At 44.7% G+C, this 19,845-nt stretch overlaps 2 protein-coding genes across 3 annotated transcripts; both read left to right on the top strand.

Moving 5' to 3' along the window:
* Positions 1-377: 377 nt before the first annotated feature.
* Positions 378-3,445, top strand: LOC127313153 (acid phosphatase 1). The gene is made up of 3 exons (XM_051343703.2): positions 378-850; positions 2,050-2,259; positions 2,981-3,445. The coding sequence occupies exons 1-3, from the start codon at positions 474-476 to the stop codon at positions 3,156-3,158; spliced, it is 765 nt and encodes a 254-aa protein (XP_051199663.1). The 5' UTR covers positions 378-473; the 3' UTR covers positions 3,159-3,445.
* Positions 3,446-15,589: 12,144 nt separating this feature from the next.
* On the top strand, positions 15,590-19,477 carry LOC127313151 (acid phosphatase 1). Of its 2 annotated transcripts, XM_051343700.2 has the most exons (4): positions 15,590-16,101; positions 17,177-17,290; positions 17,468-17,677; positions 19,006-19,477. In XM_051343700.2, the coding sequence occupies exons 1-4, from the start codon at positions 15,725-15,727 to the stop codon at positions 19,181-19,183; spliced, it is 879 nt and encodes a 292-aa protein (XP_051199660.1). In that variant the 5' UTR covers positions 15,590-15,724; the 3' UTR covers positions 19,184-19,477. The 2 variants fall into 2 exon arrangements, with proteins under 2 accessions (XP_051199660.1, XP_051199661.1); XM_051343701.2 differs by lacking the exon at positions 17,177-17,290 and having other exon boundaries at positions 15,597-16,101.
* Positions 19,478-19,845: the final 368 nt, after the last annotated feature.

Raw genomic sequence — 19,845 nt, 5'->3', positions numbered from 1 at the left:
AATAATTAAAAAACAATTTTAAAATGTCAAAAAATTCTGACATAAATTTTTTGGTGTACATCGTGACATTCTTTATTAGTGCACAAGTTTTCATGGAGAAACAATATTTTATGTGACGTGTACAAAAAAGACAAAAAAAAATATCTTGTACGTAGTCGTGTTATATCATCAAAATTTGTCTTTTTTTACAGGAGCCACAAATTTTTTTAGATTCTTTTGAAAACTTGTGCACGAACTTAAAATGTGTAGATGTACATGAAAAAATTTACTTTAGAATTTTTTGACACTTCGAAATGTAGATTCACATAGTGGGAGCAAATACTCCTATGAGGCAAAGTGAATATCCCTCGTACATGCCCTTACGCTCCGTGTGATTCTTTTTGTTCGTTTCACCAGGCAGGGTGGTTCTTTGTGGCGACAGCCACGAACGAACCCCGGCGTGACCCTACAGCCCAATCCCAGCGCCTCCCACAATGGGCCTCCTCGCCGCAGCGGTCGCCGTCGACGCCGGCGCCGAGTCCATCCTCTGCTCGGTCACGGACGTCCCCACCGCCGTGTCCTCCGGCGTGGCCGACGCGGACGCGCTCTTCTTCGAGCGCTGGATGTTGTCGGTGGAGACGGGCGACGCGGGGCCGTGGCGCCAGGTGCCGGCGCGCTGCGGGGCCTTCGTCCGCGCGTACATGGAGGGCGAGCGCTACGCGTCCGACTGCGCAGCCGTCGCCGCCGAATCCCTCGCCTTCGCGTCGCAGGCGCTCGCGTCGGGCGACGGGGGTGCCAAGCCGGCGTGGGTGTTCGACGTCGACGAGACGCTGCTCTCCAACGCGCCCTGGTACGCCGCCAACGGATGGGAGTAATTCACCACGACCCACCTCGATCAGTTTTTTCCTGTTACACTGGCTCTGCGTGCACAAATCAATCAGCGGTCATTATCGAAAAAAAAAACAAATCAATCAGCCACAATTCTTTCTGCTGTTTTTTGTGAACAGCCTATCACTGTAGATAGTGGCACTACTTTCGGTCGAGCCTATATAGTATATAACACTACTGTACACACTTAAAATTCATCATCTCAGCCTCAGCATAAATTTGGTTTCGCTTGTAAATTAGTTTCTATAACCGGCTTTATTCCATACTGCGTTTCCTCAATTGATGATAACGAGGTAGAAATACGTGAGGCTGACTGTATCTCATAGTAAAAGTCTATTCTGGAAATACACTGTACTGTAACCAGGAAGGAAATTGTTGATAGTTTCTGGCAGGTAACTTAAGAAATAGAAATAGGAAATATTGTGTGATGTGCTTGTCTTCTTAAGTTTATCACTAAATTAGTCGTTATCCTGACGAAACCGCACCGTGCTCATAGCATGTTCTCTTTAGCAGAGCCATAACTGTCACTTGCAAGAGAACAGCAAAGCCATACTCCCCTTTGAAAATTTTGTAATCTAAAGGGCATCAACATCATTGCATCGGCTGCATCTTCATTGCAAAGAACAAAGTGTCAATGTTGGGTTACAAGTATATTTTTCAAAACAGAGCAATAGGGCTGAAAAAACCACCGTGTGCCACATTTCAGCCAACAAAATTATCAGCTGCTAAGCTTACTACATGGAGGTTTATTTTATTTTATTTTTGCAACTCAGCTTGACTTTCAAGTCCTCCCACCAGTGTATGCTGCAGACATCAACCATGTACTAATCCCCCACTATCCTGTCGAAGCTATAATTTCCGCATTTGTTCTCATTTTCTTCTTCTGAGCGACCGAAACATCAGTGGAGTCAATTCTTTCTGCTCAAAATTAACAATACATTGATTCATCACCTGCAACTTGGAGTCACGATAAAGCAAATCTCCAGTTTCCTAGCATCTGGGTTAGTTTGCATTGTAGAACCTGCAGTAAGATCCAAGGAACATGATTGGTACATGTTTCATCTCTCGATATTCAAATTTCCCAAAAGGGCAGATGGTCTATAATATTAATTGTATTCTACTTTGTAGCTCTATTGAACAAGATTGGTACTTTGTTTTTTCACACTTCCACTGATTTCGCAGATTGGAGGAGTTAGACGATGCCACATTTGATGCATGGGCTGACCTTGCCAAGGCACCTGCATTACCATCTAGCTTGAAACTGTACAATGAACTTCAGGGACTTGGTTTCCATATTATCCTCTTAATTGGCCTAACTGAATCGCAGAGTAATGCTACAGAAGAAAATCTCTTGTTTGCGGGCTACCAATTATGGGAAAAACTCATTATGAGGTATTTGCTACAACTCTTGCATTGAACGAGCCAGCTACTCATTGTATCTTTGTCTGCATAGGAAGCCATCTTACTTGAATTAAAGCAGCTTCTAGAAGTATCGGGTTTCCAAAAGAACTTATTGTTAAGTTAGCATGACTTATCCTTGGAAAGCTCCCAGTGAAACGCTTCACAGTTTAACTTATAGGAATGCGTTGAATGCTGATCAATGTGAGGACTGATGCTAAATTCTATGAAACTTTAGTGCCAGTGGTGTTTCTTTGATTACTACTGATCTATTTCAAAAGAAATCTTTTGCCATCCAAGTGTTTGGCACAAAACTAGAAGATAGCATGAAACTCCACTGTACTTAGCTTTTGGGCGCCTTGCCATATATTGGTTTTTTAATCTGTGGCGGATTATTACGAAGTTAAGCTGTTAACCATCTTTCTTATACTTTGAGTTGCCATCTAATGTGCCTCGTTTTAGATCAGTGTGAACCATCTAGGTTTATCCAACTCATTCCCCTTCTTACTTTTGCTTGTGCTCTCGCTAGACACACAGAAGGAAGATACAAGTACAACCATTAAAAAAAATACTCGATTTTTTCTAGCCAACTCTCATTCTCCTCTGTGTTTATGTTACTGTAACCTTTTAATGTGCCGTGTGCAGATTAGCAGAATTTTTTTATGTTACAAACACTTCAGCATATGTGTTAATCAGAAGTATGTTTATGCTGCAGGCAACCCTCTGATATGGGCAAGACCGCTGTGCAGTACAAATCAGAGAAGCGGGCTGTGCTGGAAGCGGAAGGATTCAAGTTACTTGGAAACTCTGGGGATCAATGGAGTGATTTGATTGGATTACCAATGTCAACGAGATCCTTCAAGCTTCCGAACCCAATATACTATGTCACCTGATTTTATCGGCAACTCTGGAGAATATTGCTATTCTTGTCTTACAACATTCCTAACATTTCTACGGCCCCAGGCCGCTAGATATCATGTTCTACTAAGTGAAAGCTGTGCGATGCACGGGTAATTTAGTAGCTCATAAGCTAGCTACGGAAGGCTATATGGATAAATGTACTCAAACCTGGTTCAGTGAAGCGCCGAACTGTATCAAGTCGGTGTTGTCCGCTGATGTTGAATGAATGAATAACAGCATTTTCCTCTCAAAGAAAAAAATGATAAAGTTGGTTGTAGCACCTTTGTAACGAAATAATTTAGTCTCAGGACATCTTCAACGCCCCGATCCAAACGGATTGAAAGTGTCCGTTTAAGTTCGGCTTATCAGAAAATGGGTAAAAATCCACATCAGTGGCTCGACGCAAATTGACTGGCAGCCGATGCATTTAGGGATTTTTCGATAAAGAGCATATATTAATACCAATTCACCCAGCCTCTGCAACAACATCATGCTCTAATGGCATAAAGGATGCACATAGCTAAAAAAGGAGAAAAGAATTACAAAAAAGAAAGATCCTGCTATAGAGAGTCATAACTTGAAGCAGCAACACTGACACCGCCAAGACAACACCAGAAGCTCAGCTTCTCCATAAGTGACGCCTCTAAGAAGGAAACAGTGCAGAAACGTTGTCGTCGTCCGATCATAGAGATTAGGTTTTCACCCTGAAGAAGTCATCTCTCTCAAAACAATGTCTCCAACAAGAACATTACCGGGCACAACCAATTAAGCCCAGACCTTGGGTTTTCACCCTGAAAGGTAAGACTCTGAACTTCTCCTGTGCAGCCGCCCCACATACCAGTCGATGTTACAAGACACGAATCGCCAAGCCAATTCCACCTCAGCACCAAGATCTAACCATAATAGCTGTTCCACCTATCTCGGTTTGATGACCTTCTCTACTAGCACCATGGAAAGAAAACGAGCTCCATGATATTAACAGCCATCAGAGCTTCGAGGCGCTCCCTCTGATACCAAACGGCCAGATAAAAAACATGGGTGCGCACGACCGAAAACACCCAATCCAGCAATCTTCAGGCATTGTTCACACAATGAGTTTCACCAGCAGGGTCTTTTTCGGAACACAACAATCCATCCAGACTGGTTAGAACAAGCATCCGACAGATCTTCAAACTTGGTGCAAGAATAATCCTAGAACCGCCACCTTTATTCTTCGACGCAGACGAACCGGCCCCCACGACGCCATCCGCCGCCCGACAACGACGAAGGAGGTTATCACCTAGCTTAGTCATCGTCGCCAAGCCCATGGCGGCCGCAGAAAAGAAGACTCGGCAGCAGGTTGCGTTCCCCGGCTAGGACCGGCGGCGCTGCCCATGATCGCCCGAGCGAATCGGCCAAAGCCATCGTCGTGGCAGACCGTAGACGACGAAGCAACGACCAGGACCTCTAGGCCCAAATCGGGCCCAGATCGGACCCATGCCGCCACCAGATCGCCGTGCCGCCGCTGCCCACCGCCAGCATCCCGCTACCCGTTGCCTCGCCGCCACATCCGCCGCGCCAAGCCCGCCCGTCGCAGCACCTCCCCGCCCGGATGCGCTGGCGGAACGCGCCGCCTTGATGTCTACGGGTGCTTCTATTCTTGTAGACAGTGTTGGGCCTCCAAGAGCAGAGGTTTGTAGAACAGCAGCAAGTTTCCCTTAAGTGGATCACCCAAGGTTTATCGAACTCAGGGAGGAAGGGGTCAAAGATATCCCTCTCAAGCAACCCTGCAACCAGAAAGCAAGAAGTCTCTTGTGTCCCCAACACACCTAATACACTTGTCAGATGTATAGGTGCACTAGTTCAGCGAAGAGATAGTGAAATACAGGTGGTATGAATATATATGAGCAGTAGTAACGGCACCAGAAAATAGCTTGATGCTACAACTGGCGTGTGGTTGATGGTGGTAATATGGCAGGCAGTATAGATGCAGTAGAACAGTAAACAAGCGATGATTGCAGTATTTAGGAACAAGGCCTAGGGATCATACTTTCACTAGTGGACACTCTCAACATTGATCACATAACAGAATAAATAAATGCTATACTCTACACTCTCTTGTTGGATGATGAACACCACTAATTGTGTAGGATTACACGAACCCTCAATGCCGGAGTTAACAAGCTCCACAATATTCGATATTCATGTTTAAATAACCTTAGAGTGCATGATAGATCATTGCAATTACACCAAGTACTAACATAGCATGCACACTGTTACCATCACACTATGAAGGAGGCATAGATCACATCAATACTATCATAGCAATAGTTAACTTCATAATCTACAAGAGATCACAATCATAACCTACGCCAAGTACTACACGATGCACACAGTGTCACCATTACACCGTGCAGGAGGAATAGACTACTTTAATAACATCACTAGAGTAGCACATAGATGAATAGTGATACAAAACTCATATGAATCTCAATCATGTAAGGCAGCTCATGAGATCATTGTATTGAAGTACATAGGAGAGAGATTAACCACATAGCTACCGGTACAGCCCTTAGCCTCGATGGAGAACTACTCCCTCCTCATGGGAGACAGCAGCGGTGATGAAGATGGCGGTGGTGATGATGGAGAAGCCTTCCGGGGGCACTTCCCCGTCCTGGCGGCGTGCCGGAACAGAGACTCCTGTCCCCCAGATCTTGGCTTCGCGATGGCGGCGGCTCTGGAAGGTTTCTCGTACCGTGGCTTTTCTGTCTCGATGTTTTAGGTCAGGGACCTTTAAATAGGCGAAGAGGCGGAGTCGGAAGGTCGACGAGGCGGCGACACAGTAGGGGGGCGCGGCCCACCCCCTGGCCGCGCCGGCCTATCATCTGGGGCCCACAGGGTCCTCCTCTGGTGGCTCTCGGGTGTTCTGGAAGCTTCGTGCAATTCTAAGATGCTGGGCGTTGATTTCGTCCAATTCCGAGAATATTTCCTTACTAGGATTTCTGAAACCAAAAACAGCAGAAAACAGGAACTAGCACTTCGGCATCTCGTCAATAGGTTAGTTCCGGAAAACGCATAAAAATGATATAAAGTGTGAACAAAACATGTAGGTATTATCATAAAACAAGCATGGAACATAAGAAATTATCGATACGTTGGAGACGTATCAGCATCCCCAAGCTTAGTTCCTGCTCGTCCCCGAGTAGGTAAACGATAACAAAGATAATTTCTGAAGTGATATGCTACCAACATAATCTTGATCATACTATTGTAAAGCATATGAGATGAAGTGATTCAAAGCAATGATAAAGACAATGATTAAACAACTGAATCATATAGCAAAGACTTTTCATGAATAGTACTTTCAAGACAAGCATCAATGAGTCTTGCATAAGAGTTAACTCATAAAGCAGTAAATTCATAGTAAAGGCATTGAAGCAACACAAAGGAAGATTAAGTTTCAGCGGTTGCTTTCAACTTGTAACATGTATATCTCATGGATAGTTGTCAATGCAAAGCAATATAACAAGTGCAATAAGCAAGCATGTAAGAATCAATGCACAGTTCACACAAGTGTTTGCTTCTTGAGATGGAGAGAAATAGGTGAACTGACTCAACATAAAAGTAAAAGAAAGGCCCTTCGTAGAGGGAAGCATTGATTGCTATATTTGTGCTAGAGCTTTGATTTTAAAAACATAAAGAGAGCATAAAAGTAAAGTTTTGGGAGGTGTTTGTTGTTATCAACGAATGGTAGTGGGCACTCTAACCCCCTTGCCAGACAAACCTTCAAAGAGCGGCTCCCATGAAACATTTTTATTTTTGGGTGGCACTCCTTCCAACCTTTACTTTCACAAACCATGGCTAACCGAATCCTCGGGTGCCGTCCAACAATCACATACCATGGAGGAGTGCCTTTTTATTTTAGTTTTATTTAGATGACACTCCTCCCCACCTTTGCTTTCTCAAGCCATGGCTAACCGAATCCTCGGGTGCCGTCCAACAATCACATACCATGGAGGAGTATCTATTTTTTTGTAAAATCATGAAAGTTAATTAGTTTGGGGCTGGGAACCCCATTGTCAGCTCTTTCTGCAAAATTATTGGATAAGCAGATGAAGCCACTAGTCCATTGGTGAAAGTTGCCCAACAAGATTGAAAGATAAACACCACATACTTCCTCATGAGCTATAAAACATTGACACAAATAAGAGGTAATAACTTTTGAAGTGTTTAAAGATAGCACTCAAGCAATTTACTTTGGAATGGCGGAGAAATACCATGTAGTAGGTAGGTATGGTGGACACAAATGGCATAGTGTTTGGCTCAAGGATTTGGATGCACGAGAAGTAATCCCTCTCAATACAAGGTTTAGGCTAGCAAGGTTGTTTGAAGCAAACACAAGTATGAACTAGCACAGCAAAACTTACATAAAAACATATTGCAAGCATTATAATACTATACATTGTCTTCCTTGTTGTTCAAACACTTCACTAGAAAATATCTAGACCTTAGAGAGACCAATCATGCAAACCAAATTTTAGCAAGCTCTATGTATTTCTTCACTAATAGGTGAAAAGCATATGATGCAAGATCTTAAACATGAGCACAACCATTGCCAAGTATCAAGTTATTCAAGACATCATACCAATTACTACATGTAGCATTTCCCGTTTCCAACCATATAACAATTAACGAAGCAGTTTCAACCTTCGCCATGAAAATTAAAAGCTAAGAACACATGTGTTCATATGAACCAGCGGAGCGTGTCTCTCTCCCACACAAGCATGAATTTATTCAAAACAAAAATAAAAACAAACAGACGCTCCAAGTAAAGTACATAAGATGTGACCGAATAAAAATATAGTTTCAAGAGAAGAAACCTGATAATGTTGTCGATGAAGAAGGGGATGCCTTGGGCATCCCCAAGCTTAGATGCTTGAGTCTTGGAATATGCAGGGGTGAACCACCGGGGCATCCCCAAGCTTAGAGCTTTCACTCTTCTTGATCATATTGTATCATCCTCCTCTCTTGACCCTTGAAAACTTCATCCACACCAAACTCAAAACAAACTCATTAGAGGGTTAGTGCATAATCAAAAACTCACATGTTCAGAGGTGACACAATCATTCTTAACACTTCTGGATATTGCACAAAGCTACTGAAAGTTAATGGAATCGAAAAATCCATCAAGCATAGCAAAACAGGCAATGCGAAATAAAAGGCAGAATCTGTCAAAACAGAACAGTCCGTAAAGACGAATTTTATTGAGGCACCAGACTTGTTCAAATGAAAATGCTCAAATTGAATGAAAGTTGCGTACATATCTGAGGATCATTCACGTAAATTGGCATAATTTTCTGAGTTACCTACAGAGAATTAGGCCCAGATTCGTGACAGCAAGAAATCTGTTTCTACGCAGTAATCCAAATCTAGTATGAACCTTACTATCAAAGACTTTACTTGGCACAACAATGCAACGAAACTAAGATAAGGAGAGGTTGCTACAGTAGTAACAACTTCCAAGACTCAAATATAAAACAAAATTGCTGTAGCAAAATAAACACATGGGTTATCTCCCAAGAAGTTCTTTCTTTATAGCCATTAAGATGGGCTCAGCAGTTTTAATGATGCACTCGCAAGATATAGTAGTTGAAGCAAAAGAGAGCATCAAGAAGCAAATTCAAAACACATTTAAGTCTAACATGCTTCCTATGAAAAGGAATCTTGTAAATAAACAAGTTATGTAGGCATAATGCAATAAGCATAGGAAAACTAGACAAGCTCAACTTCAAAATTTTAAGCATATAGAGAGGTGTTTTAGTAACATGAAAATTTCTACAACCATATTTTCCTCTCTCATAATAATGTCCAGTAGCATCATGAGCAAACTCAACAATATAACTATCAAATGAAGCATTCTTATCATGAGTCTCATGCATAAAATTATTACTCTCCACATAATCAATTTTATTAGTTGTAGTGGGAGCAAATTCAACAAAGTAGCTATCATTATTATTCTCATCATCAAATATAGGAGGTATATTGTAATCATAATCAATTTTATCCTCCATAACAGGTGGCACCAAAAGACTACTATCATTATAATCATCATAAATAGGAGGTAAAGTATCATCAAAGTAAATTTTCTCCTCAATGCTTGGGGGACTAAAAAGATCATGCTCATCAAAGCGAGCTTTCCCAAGCTTAGAATTTTCCATATCATTAGCAACAATGGTGTTCAAAGTGTTCATACTAATATGTTCCATGGGTTTTTTAATTTTCGCATCAAACCATCCATGTCTTAATTCAGGAAATAGAATAAAAAGCTTCATGTTGCTTTCCATTATGCCAAACTAGTGTAAAACAAGAAACAAAAAGATGCAATTGCAGGATCTAAAGAAAATAGCTTCGAGTACTTACAACGGCGCCGGAAAATAGCTTAGTAGCCGAGATCCGGAGTGTGAGTACCTTTTACCTTTCCTCCCCGGCAACGGCGCCAGAAAAGTGCTTGATGTCTACGGGTGCTTCTATTCTTGTAGACAGTGTTGGGCCTCCAAGAGCAGAGGTTTGTAGAACAGCAGCAAGTTTCCCTTAAGTGGATCACCCAAGGTTTATCGAACTCAGGGAGGAAGAGGTCAAAGATATCCCTCTCAAGCAACCCTGCAACCACAAAGCAAGAAGTCTCTTGTGTCCCCAACACACCTAATACACTTGTCAGATGTATAGGTGCACTAGTTCGGCGAAGAGATAGTGAAATACAGGTGGTATGAATATATATGAGCAGTAGTAACGGCACCAGAAAATAGCTTGATGCTACAACTGGCGTGTGGTTGATTGCAGTATTTAGGAACAAGGCCTAGGGATCATACTTTCACTAGTGGACACTCTCAACATTGATCACATAACAGAATAAATAAATGCTATACTCTACACTCTCTTGTTGGATGATGAACACCACTAATTGTGTAGGATTACACGAACCCTCAATGCCGGAGTTAACAAGCTCCACAATATTCGATATTCATGTTTAAATAACCTTAGAGTGCATGATAGATCATTGCAATTACACCAAGTACTAACATAGCATGCACACTGTCACCATCACACTATGAAGGAGGCATAGATCACATCAATACTATCATAACAATAGTTAACTTCATAATCTACAAGAGATCACAATCATAACCTACGCCAAGTACTACACGATGCACACACTGTCACCATTACACCGTGCAGGAGGAATAGACTACTTTAATAACATCACTAGAGTAGCACATAGATGAATAGTGATACAAAACTCATATGAGTCTCAATCATGTAAGGCAGCTCATGAGATCATTGTATTGAAGTACATAGGAGAGAGATTAACCACATAGCTACAGGTACAGCCCTTAGCCTCGATGGAGAACTACTCCCTCCTCATGGGAGACAGCAGCGGTGATGAAGATGGCGGTGGTGATGATGGAGAAGCCTTCAGGGGGAACTTCCCCGTCCCGGCGGCGTGCCGGAACAGAGACTCCTGTCCCCCAGATCTTGGCTTCGCGATGGCGGCGGCTCTGGAAAGTTTCTCGTACCGTGGCTTTTCCGTCTCGATGTTTTAGGTCAGGGACCTTTAAATAGGCGAAGAGGCGGAGTCGGAAGGTCGACGAGGCGGCGACACAGTAGGGGGCGCGGCCCACCCCCTGGCCGCGCTGGCCTATCATCTGGGGCCCACAGGGCCCTCCTCTGGTGGCTCTCGGGTGTTCTGGAAGCTTCGTGCAATTCTAAGATGCTGGGCGTTGATTTCGTCCAATTCCGAGAATATTTCCTTACTAGGATTTCTGAAACCAAAAACAGCAGAAAACAGGAACTGGCACTTCGGCATCTCGTCAATAGGTTAGTTCCGGAAAACGCATAAAAACGATATAAAGTGTGAACAAAACATGTAGGTATTGTCATAAAACAAGCATGGAACATAAGAAATTATCGATACGTTGGAGACGTATCACGCCTCCACTGCCCTCCACTGTTTGGTGGGAAGGGCGCCGCCACCACCACCAGCGCCGGGCGACGGTAGCGGCCTGGCCGGGGGCGTTGAGACTTGAAAGGGAGGCGGGGTGAGAGGAGGCGGCCGCCTCCGGAGTCGCCCGAGCGGGGGCGACTCGGGAGGGTTAGGGTTCGGGCAGCGATGCATTTACGGATACATTCATGGCCCAAATTTGGCGATGCCATGCGTCGGCGCATATGCGTGGGCAGCGCGGCAGATTGTTTTGTTGTCCGCATTGGCCTGCCTGTCATTGACACAAAAAATAATAAATAGTTGGGTTAACATATGTTTGACCAACATAACCATCTTTACACATATGGAACGATTAGATAAACTAAACTATATATGACTGTCATATCTACTCGCCATCGTGAGGCCTACCACGGTCAGAGGTACTCGTAGTCACACCACCTACAAGTCATCAGTGTGCCTTGACGGTCCGGCGCCGTCGGACCTCAACCGTGAGGCGCAGGCCTCGGGTTTGTCTCGAGCACGACAACGAGCCATGCTGGCCTCCCGCCGACGCAAAGTTCGCTCCATGACCGCGAGGATGACATCGCGGACGCGGTGACACGACTCCTCCTCCTTGTGTCCCGCATTGCTGCTTGACTCCGACTACTCCGTCGGCGATGGAACACATGCGCCAAAGATTTTCGCGCCGATTTAGGATGAATAGGGATCTGTTCGTGCGGATTGTGTTCATCGTTATAGTGTATGACACATACTTCATGTGCAAGAAAGGCTGTACCTCTTCTCATCAGTTCAGAAGTACACAACTTGTATGCGTTGTCTTGCATATAGTGCTCCCCCAGATGTAGCCGGTAATTATCTGCGCATGTCGGAGTCAACATGCTTTGAGAGTGTCTACAGGTTTTACAGGTGAAAGGATCATATGCCACACCTAAAGGGGGGTGAATAGGAGCTACCAAATTTTTAGTTCTTTTTCAATTAAGGCTTGACAAAAGGTAAATTTTTTAGATATGCAACTATGTGAATTTACCTAGATTACAAGATATACAACTAAGTAAGATATAGCAATGCAATAAAGTATAGAGGTAACCAAGTGGAGCACACAGAGACACAATGGATGATTTCCGTAGTTCCTTCCTTTAAGGGGAAGTACATCTACGTTGGAGGGGTGTGGTTGCCATGAAGGCCTAACCAACACCACAAAGGCCTAGCTCACTTGTCCACTAAGGGATTTCCTCGAGGCGGATAACGAGTCTTTACAAGGTTCTTAGGGCACACATAAGAAACACTAACAAAGGGGCCCTCAAACAAATGAGGGGGAAGCACAAATCGTTTTGGTGAAGATGTAGATTAGGGTCTTCTACTTCGATTCTCCAAAGATCAAGAGCTTTGGGTGGTTTAGGAAGGAGATGTGATGATTTTCGTGGCTCAGCTGAATGGTGTGTTCTTAGGGAGAATGAGCAACTTTCCAAGGTAGAAGAATGGTCCCTTAAATACCCCTCAACCAAATCTTCCCGTTGGAGAGGTTTCAGTGGCAGTTCCAGCGTACAAACCCCGGCAGTGCCGCCCCTGGAGGTTTCCTCGATGATCCTGACGAACAGGTGCAGGCGACAGTGTCAACCTGTTGCCACCGACATTGCCAGCCTGCACCGGGCGGCGGTGCCGACCGGGGCAGAATAGCCTTTTTAAACTTGACATTCTTTTCTCCTTTTTGGAGAATCGACAGTGACGAGGGACAAGCCCATTTCACATCTGCAACACTTAGCATCATGTTAAATTATCATCGGTGTTGTTGTCAAACACACAAAACCCTAGAGATCATGAAATGCTCTTTCAACAGGGCAATGGTGGCAGTGTTTGGGCCATACTATTTAAGAGTGCCCAATGCAGATGATACAACTTGGATCTTGACACAAAATGCAGGGAGAGGATTTTCTGGGATGCTTGGTAGCATCGCTTGAATCACTTGGGTTGGAAGAATCGCCCATTTGCTTGCCAAGTGTTGTACAAGGGGCATACTTAAGAGTGCAGTGCCATAGACCTTTGAATTTGGCACACTTTATTTGGCATGGTAGGAACTCACAACGATATTAGTGTGTTGCAGGACTTTGAGATCTATACATAGTACATAGTATGCTACATTTGTGAAGACAATCGCAGATTCTGCTATAGAGAACTTATTTTGCAACATGCCACAGGAAGTATGTCGCAAGGATATCGAGCGGGTTTTTGGTGTGCTCCAGCAGTGTTTTACCATTGTTCCTACATGCTCTCACTCAGTCGGAGTCTCATATGTAGAAGGTGATGAACGTTGCACAACATGATCATTGAGAGTGAGCGTCTGGTATCAGCGGATGTTGACCGTCTATTTGATTTTTAGGGACCTTTGTTAAGGTTGAGCATGTACCGGTCCAGGTTGCTGCTTTCCTCCATATGCATCAAGTAATTCAAGATGCAGGTGTACATATTTAACTACATAATGATCTAGTTGAGTATTCGTGGGCGTAGAGAGGAAACACTGCATTATTCATTAACAATTTAATTAAATTGTTGTAATATGAATAATTTAATTTGTATGTTTGAATTATTTATGTAAATAATTAGTGTGTTTAAACGTTGTAATATTGTTTACTTATTATTTAAACTTTTGAAAATATTATAATTTGGTGAAAAGGAAAATACATGTTTTTTTATGGGGCTGAATGCATAGGATGCGTCGATGTAAGATGCTAGTATTTCCTAAACTAAGGAGCTCCTGGTGTCAATACGTTCTATACAGATATGCCGATGATGCTGCCGGCTACTGTATAGAACATGTCGGTACAGGAAGCATATGCATATCGGGAGCTGAATTGAATTTCTCTGTTGTGTTTATAAAAAGGGAGGCGCTGAGCGTCCCCCGGGGGATCTAATCACTAATCCCCCGGGTCGCCAGCACACGATGGACACCAATCAACGGATCGTCCGGGTCAACGCTCACACGGAAAAAACGAAAAAAGGCAACCACGATGGGAACTATCAACGCGTCCTCACCCGCACCGACAGCTCCGCCATTCTCGCCCGCAGCACCGCCGTCCTCGTAGGCAGTAGCGCTCGCCGGTAGCACCACCGCCCCGTCGACCAGCGCAGCCAACCGCCGCCGTCAGCACCCCCTACCATGGCTAGCAGCAACACGCCTGCAGCCCTGCACGCCTGCTGCCGGCAGCAGCGACGCCCGGTTTTAGCAGAAATTCCGGCCGTCCAAGACAACAACGCCCCTATCGGCCGGCTCCGCTCAGAAACCTCACCGGCGTCGCTGGTAGCACCGTCGCCAGATGAACGTAGCAGACGCCACCACCGCTAGTAGCAGCGTCGCTGGCTGGACGTAGCAAGGGTCGCTGCCGCTTGCAGCAGAGCCGCCTGCCTATGGTAGCAGGCGCCGCTGGCGAACGTAGCACGCGCCGCGGCCGAACGTAGCAGGCGCCGCGGCCACTTGTAGCAGCGCGGCCGGCCGGCCGTAGCAGTGCCGCCGCCGATCTTTGGTAGCAGCGTGGCCGGTCGAGCGTAGCGGCCCGCCGCCGCCGTTCTGTGAAGAGCCGCCGGCCGGACGTAGCGACGCCGCCGGCGACGGCAGCACGCCACCGCCACTAACTGCGCCGCCGCCGTCTTCACGTAGCATCGTCGGCCCCGGCCGAGCGTATGACGACGCCGCCGCTCTCGCAGCGTCGCCGGCCAGCGTGAGACCCATCGCCCTACTTGCGACTCCGCCGCCGTTGCGGTAACATCGCCGCCGTAGGATGCGAAGGACGTCGCCGCTTGTAGCAGCGCCACCTGCCGGGCGTAGCAGTTGCCGCCGCCGCTTGTAGCAGCGTGGCCGGCCTGACTGCCGCCCATGTCCTCGCAACACCAGTGCGTCCCATGGCGAGTACGGCAAAGTTACGGTCGATGCGAGGAGATCGGCGCAGAGCAGGAAGGGCTGCCGCGCGCGGCCACCGCCGCGGAGGAGAACGAAGCCGGCATGAGGGATGAAGGTGCCGGAGCAGAGGAGGACGACCGCCGGCAGCCAGGAGCGCGAGCAGCTCGCTGGGCGCGGCCAGGAGCACGAGCAGGTCGCGTGGGAGAGCGATGGAGATGGGAAGAGAAGGTGCGGTGAGGGAGAAGATAAGGTGGACCCGCGGGACACGTGTTGGATGGAAGAGGCGGAGGAACGGAGAGCTGATCCCCCGGGGGTTCGGCAGCGTTTCCCTTATAAAAAGGGGAGGCATGTGGATCAGTCATTACCGACGCAAAGTCCAAACACTGCGAGGATAGTTTTTCCGACAAGACAAAAAAGCTACCACCAAACGTTCAAGGTGCGAAGAGTTCACTCGAAAAAAGAAAGTACTACCAAGCGTCACGTTGGCTGACTCACTGACAAGGCTGCCCAGTAATCCGTGGGTCGTGTGTCACGGGGCCCCACGGGCCACGGCCAATAACATCGAAAGATTCCCGTCCACCCTCCCTCTACGGCAATCGCCAAATCCAGCCAGTCGGCCATCCATCGCCGGCGGCGAGGCCCGAAGCCCGGCGTAGCGCTGCAGCCCTAGCCGCCCACCGCCTCCCGCAATGCGCCTCCTCCTGCTCCTCGTCCTCGTCCTCGCCGCGGCGGCGGCCGTCGCCAACGCCGGCGCCGAGTCCGTCCTCCGCTCCGTCACGGACGCCCCCGACGCGGACGCGCTCTTCTGCGACAGCTGGATGCTGTCGGTGGAGACGGGCAACGCGGGGCCGTGGCGCCAGGTGCCGGCGCGCTGCGGGGCCTCCGTCCGCGCCTACATGGAGGGCGACCGCTACGCGTCCGACTCCGCCGTCGCCGCCGCCGAGTCCCTCGCCTTCGCATCGCAGGCGTTCGCGTCGGGCGAGGGCGGCGCCAAGCCGGCCTGGGTGTTCGACGTCGACGAGACGCTGCTCTCCAACGCGCCCTACTACGCCCAAAGCGGATGGGGGTAATAATTCGCCCCGACCCACCTCTGGTCTCTTTTTTATGTCCCCCGTTACTACATTGATTCTGCGTGCGCAGATCAATCAGTCACTGTTATTTCTTCCTGCGTTTAAGATTGGAAATCCATTGAATTCCATGAAAGCTTTTTTTTTCAAACGAATTCCATGAGAGTTGAGGGTTTTTTGTAAATTTGTCACTAATTGAAAGCTTCCATTGCGAAGTAACAACATATTGTCTATGTGTGTTTGCCTGTTGCCACATGAAAATGTCTTCCTTTAGAAGTTCTTCATGCATGCTCATTACAACTAGGTGCAAATTTTTGTGGACTAATAATTCAGTAGATAGTAGTATTGCATAGTTGTCCAAACAATATACTAAGTGCCAACACAAAGTCATACAGTTTTCTGTAATGGATTTATTTTTAGTCCCGCACCGATGAACAAGACGTGGGACTACCTTTAGCTAAGAACATTGTACATAAAAGTCATCTCCTCATGATAAAATTGATTGGGTTTGTAAATTAACTTCTATGACTGGCTTTATTCCAAGTTACATTTATTAAAATCTGTATGTAAGATACTTCGAGAGACATAGTGCATAAACTAGCTTAAGAAATAGGTTTTAGATCTTTCCTCTGAAATATGTGCTTGCCTTTTCAAGTTCATCAGTAAGTTTTTCTTAATCCTGACTGGTGGGCTATTCTTTAGCTGTGCTTATTATTTTCACTTATTTAACAGCAGCATAGTCATATTCCTGTTTGCAGTATTTTTTTAATCTAAAGGGCATCAACATCATTGCCCCAGCTACATGTTCATTGTAAAGACCAGAGTTTCAAAGTTTGGTTAGAATCATATTGTTCAAAAACAGAGCAAACAGGTCAAAAAACTACTACGTACCGATTTCAGCCAACAAAATTATCAGCAGCTAAAAGACTATTACATTGAGATTTTTTTTCAGCAACTCAGCTTGACTTTCAAGTTCCCCAAGCAGTGTATGTTGCGGATAGCAAACATCCATCCCCCCACCCCCTTTCCTTTTGAAGCAATGATCTCCACATTTATTCTCGTTTTCTTCTTCAGAGCCACCCAAACATCAGTGGAGTCTCATCTTTCTGCTCAAACTTCCCAATACGTTGATCCATCACCCGCAATTCGGAGTCACGGTGAAGCAATCTCCAGTTTCTTAGCATCTGGGTTAGTTTGAATTGTAGAGCCTGCAGTAAGCTCAAAGGAGTATTACTGATACATGTATCATTTCTCATTCTAATTTTCCATAAGGGAAGATGTAATAATATTAAGGATATTCCACTTTGTTGTTCTATTGAAAGTGATTCGTGCTTTATTATTTTCACACTTCAACTGATTTTGCAGATTGGTGGAATTCAATGAAACCTCATTTGATGCATGGGTTGACGTAGCGAAGGCACCGGCATTACCATCTAGCTTGAAACTGTACAATGAACTTCAAGGACTTGGTTTCCATATTATCCTCTTGACTGGCCGAAGTGAATCACAGCGTAATGCTACAGAAGAAAATCTCTTGTTTGCTGGCTACCATTCATGGGAAAAACTCATACTGAGGTATTTGCTACAGTTCTTGCATCAAACGAGCCAGCTCCTTACTGTATATTTATATACATCAGAAACCGTCTTAATTGGATAGTTGGATCATAATTGTTTCTAGAAGTCCCTAGTTTCCAAATGATATCCTAGGACATGGTAGTTGAAGTATGTTAGGACCTTAAGGAGGTTTCTTGAAAAGAACTTGTGCCAACATGAATTATCCTTGGAAAGCTCTCGGTAAAATGCTTCACAGTTTAACTTACAGGAATGCGTTGAATCCTGATCAATGTGAGGACTGATGACTGATGCCGAATTCTATGAAACTTTAGAGCCAGTTGTGTTGCTTTGTTAACTACTGATTTGTTTCATGGAAATTCCTTTTAGCTCCCGAGCTCCAGTGATCTTGTTTAAAAAAAATCGAAAATTTATCAATAAATTCTGAAAATAAATATACAAGTACATATACATATCTTGAATGTACTACCAAAAGTCCAACAACAACAACAACAGCAACCAAGCCTTTCAGTCCCAAACAAGTTAGGGTAGGCTAGAGTTGAAACCCATAAGATCTCGAAGCCAAGTCATGGTTCCGGAACGTGGATAGCTAACTTCCACGCACCCCTGATTTGTACTACCAAAAGTCCATCGAAATATTTTTCATACTTGATCTGCACAAAAAGAAAATCTTGGAAGCAAAATGGAGTTTAGTACTTGCCTTTTTAGAGCAAGGAGTTTTGATTTTTGTGCAGCCAAAAATACAATGTATTATTTAGTAAAACATTGTAGTTGTGTAGATAATATGTGTATTTATCCGTCTATATTTATAAGGATTTATTTTGAAAGTTTTTTTTTAATTTAAATACCAAGTTCACAGGGGTGGAGCCAAAACACTGCACTATTTATTTTAGAAGAAATGTTTTTAACCTCCAGGTGTTAGGCGCAAAACTAGAAGATAACATGAAACTCCACCATCCTTAGGTTTTCCATCTTGCCATATAGTGGTTTCTTTTGTGTGTGGTGGATTATTTTGAAGTTAAGCTATTAACAATCTTTCTCAGACTTTGAGGAGTCATATGTTTTTTGATCAGTGTGGACCATCTAGTTTTATCCAACTGATTCCCCCTTCTTACTTTTTCGTTTTGATCTCATTAGACACACAGAAGGAATTGAAAAAATTGGGTTTTCCAGTCAACTCTGATTCCCCTCTGTAGTTGTGTTACTGCAACCTTTTCACGTGACATCTGCAAATTAACACAAATTCTTTATTATTAGAAACACTTCAAGACATGTGTCTATGTAAATCACCGAGTCAGTTTTTTTTAATCAGTAGTATGCTCATGTTGCAGGCAACCCTCTGATATTGGCAAGACAGCTGTGCAGTACAAATCAGAGAGACGAGCTGTGATGGAAGTGGAAGGATTCAAGATACTTGGTAACTCTGGGGATCAGTGGAGTGATTTGATAGGACTGCCAGTGTCAACCAGATCCTTCAAACTTCCAAATCCGATGTACTATATCAGTTGATTTTATCCACGACACTGGAGAATATAGCCACGCTTGTCGTACAACATTCCTACCATTTATATGGCCCCAGTCTCCAAACCTCTTTAATTTGGGGGTCTTAATTTTCATTACCAATGGGCAATGGTGGAGTTATGTTCAATCATGCAGGTAGCTGGGTTGAGTACCAGTAAATTTGCCAATTTATGGGAATCGATCTTTTGCTCAAAAGTGTGTAATTCCCTGTGTATTATGTGAAGATGCAAATTTTAAGATGTCCCGCACATTGCACTATCAATACCTACCTGGTTTCGGACAGATGAGGAGTCGATTAAACATCATATTTCTGTTCATTGTATATATCGTATATATGTTGTGTCATAATCATTGCTAACTCACCAAATGTCTAAAACTGTATTGTGCTGGCCTACATATTGCCCACTGTTGATCATTATTATATATCTGTGGTGTTAGCTCAACGACCTTATGGGTTGAGATGACAATATAAGAAAACTTTGCTCCTGAAAACTTCATTCGCAGAAAGCCCTTCGATGGAACCTGGGAAATTTCTATTTGAGTTCACAATATACGTTGAGTTATTTGGAACCATTACAAACTGACCACCAAATGTCTGAAACTGCATTGTGCTGGATTACATATTAATCATTGTTACTTATTACTTATAC

This window comes from Lolium perenne, chromosome 7 (genome assembly GCF_019359855.2).
Source record: "Lolium perenne isolate Kyuss_39 chromosome 7, Kyuss_2.0, whole genome shotgun sequence".
NCBI lineage: Eukaryota > Viridiplantae > Streptophyta > Magnoliopsida > Poales > Poaceae > Lolium > Lolium perenne.
Note: the sequence above shows the minus strand (reverse complement) of the source record. Positions and strands in the feature narration are given on the sequence as shown.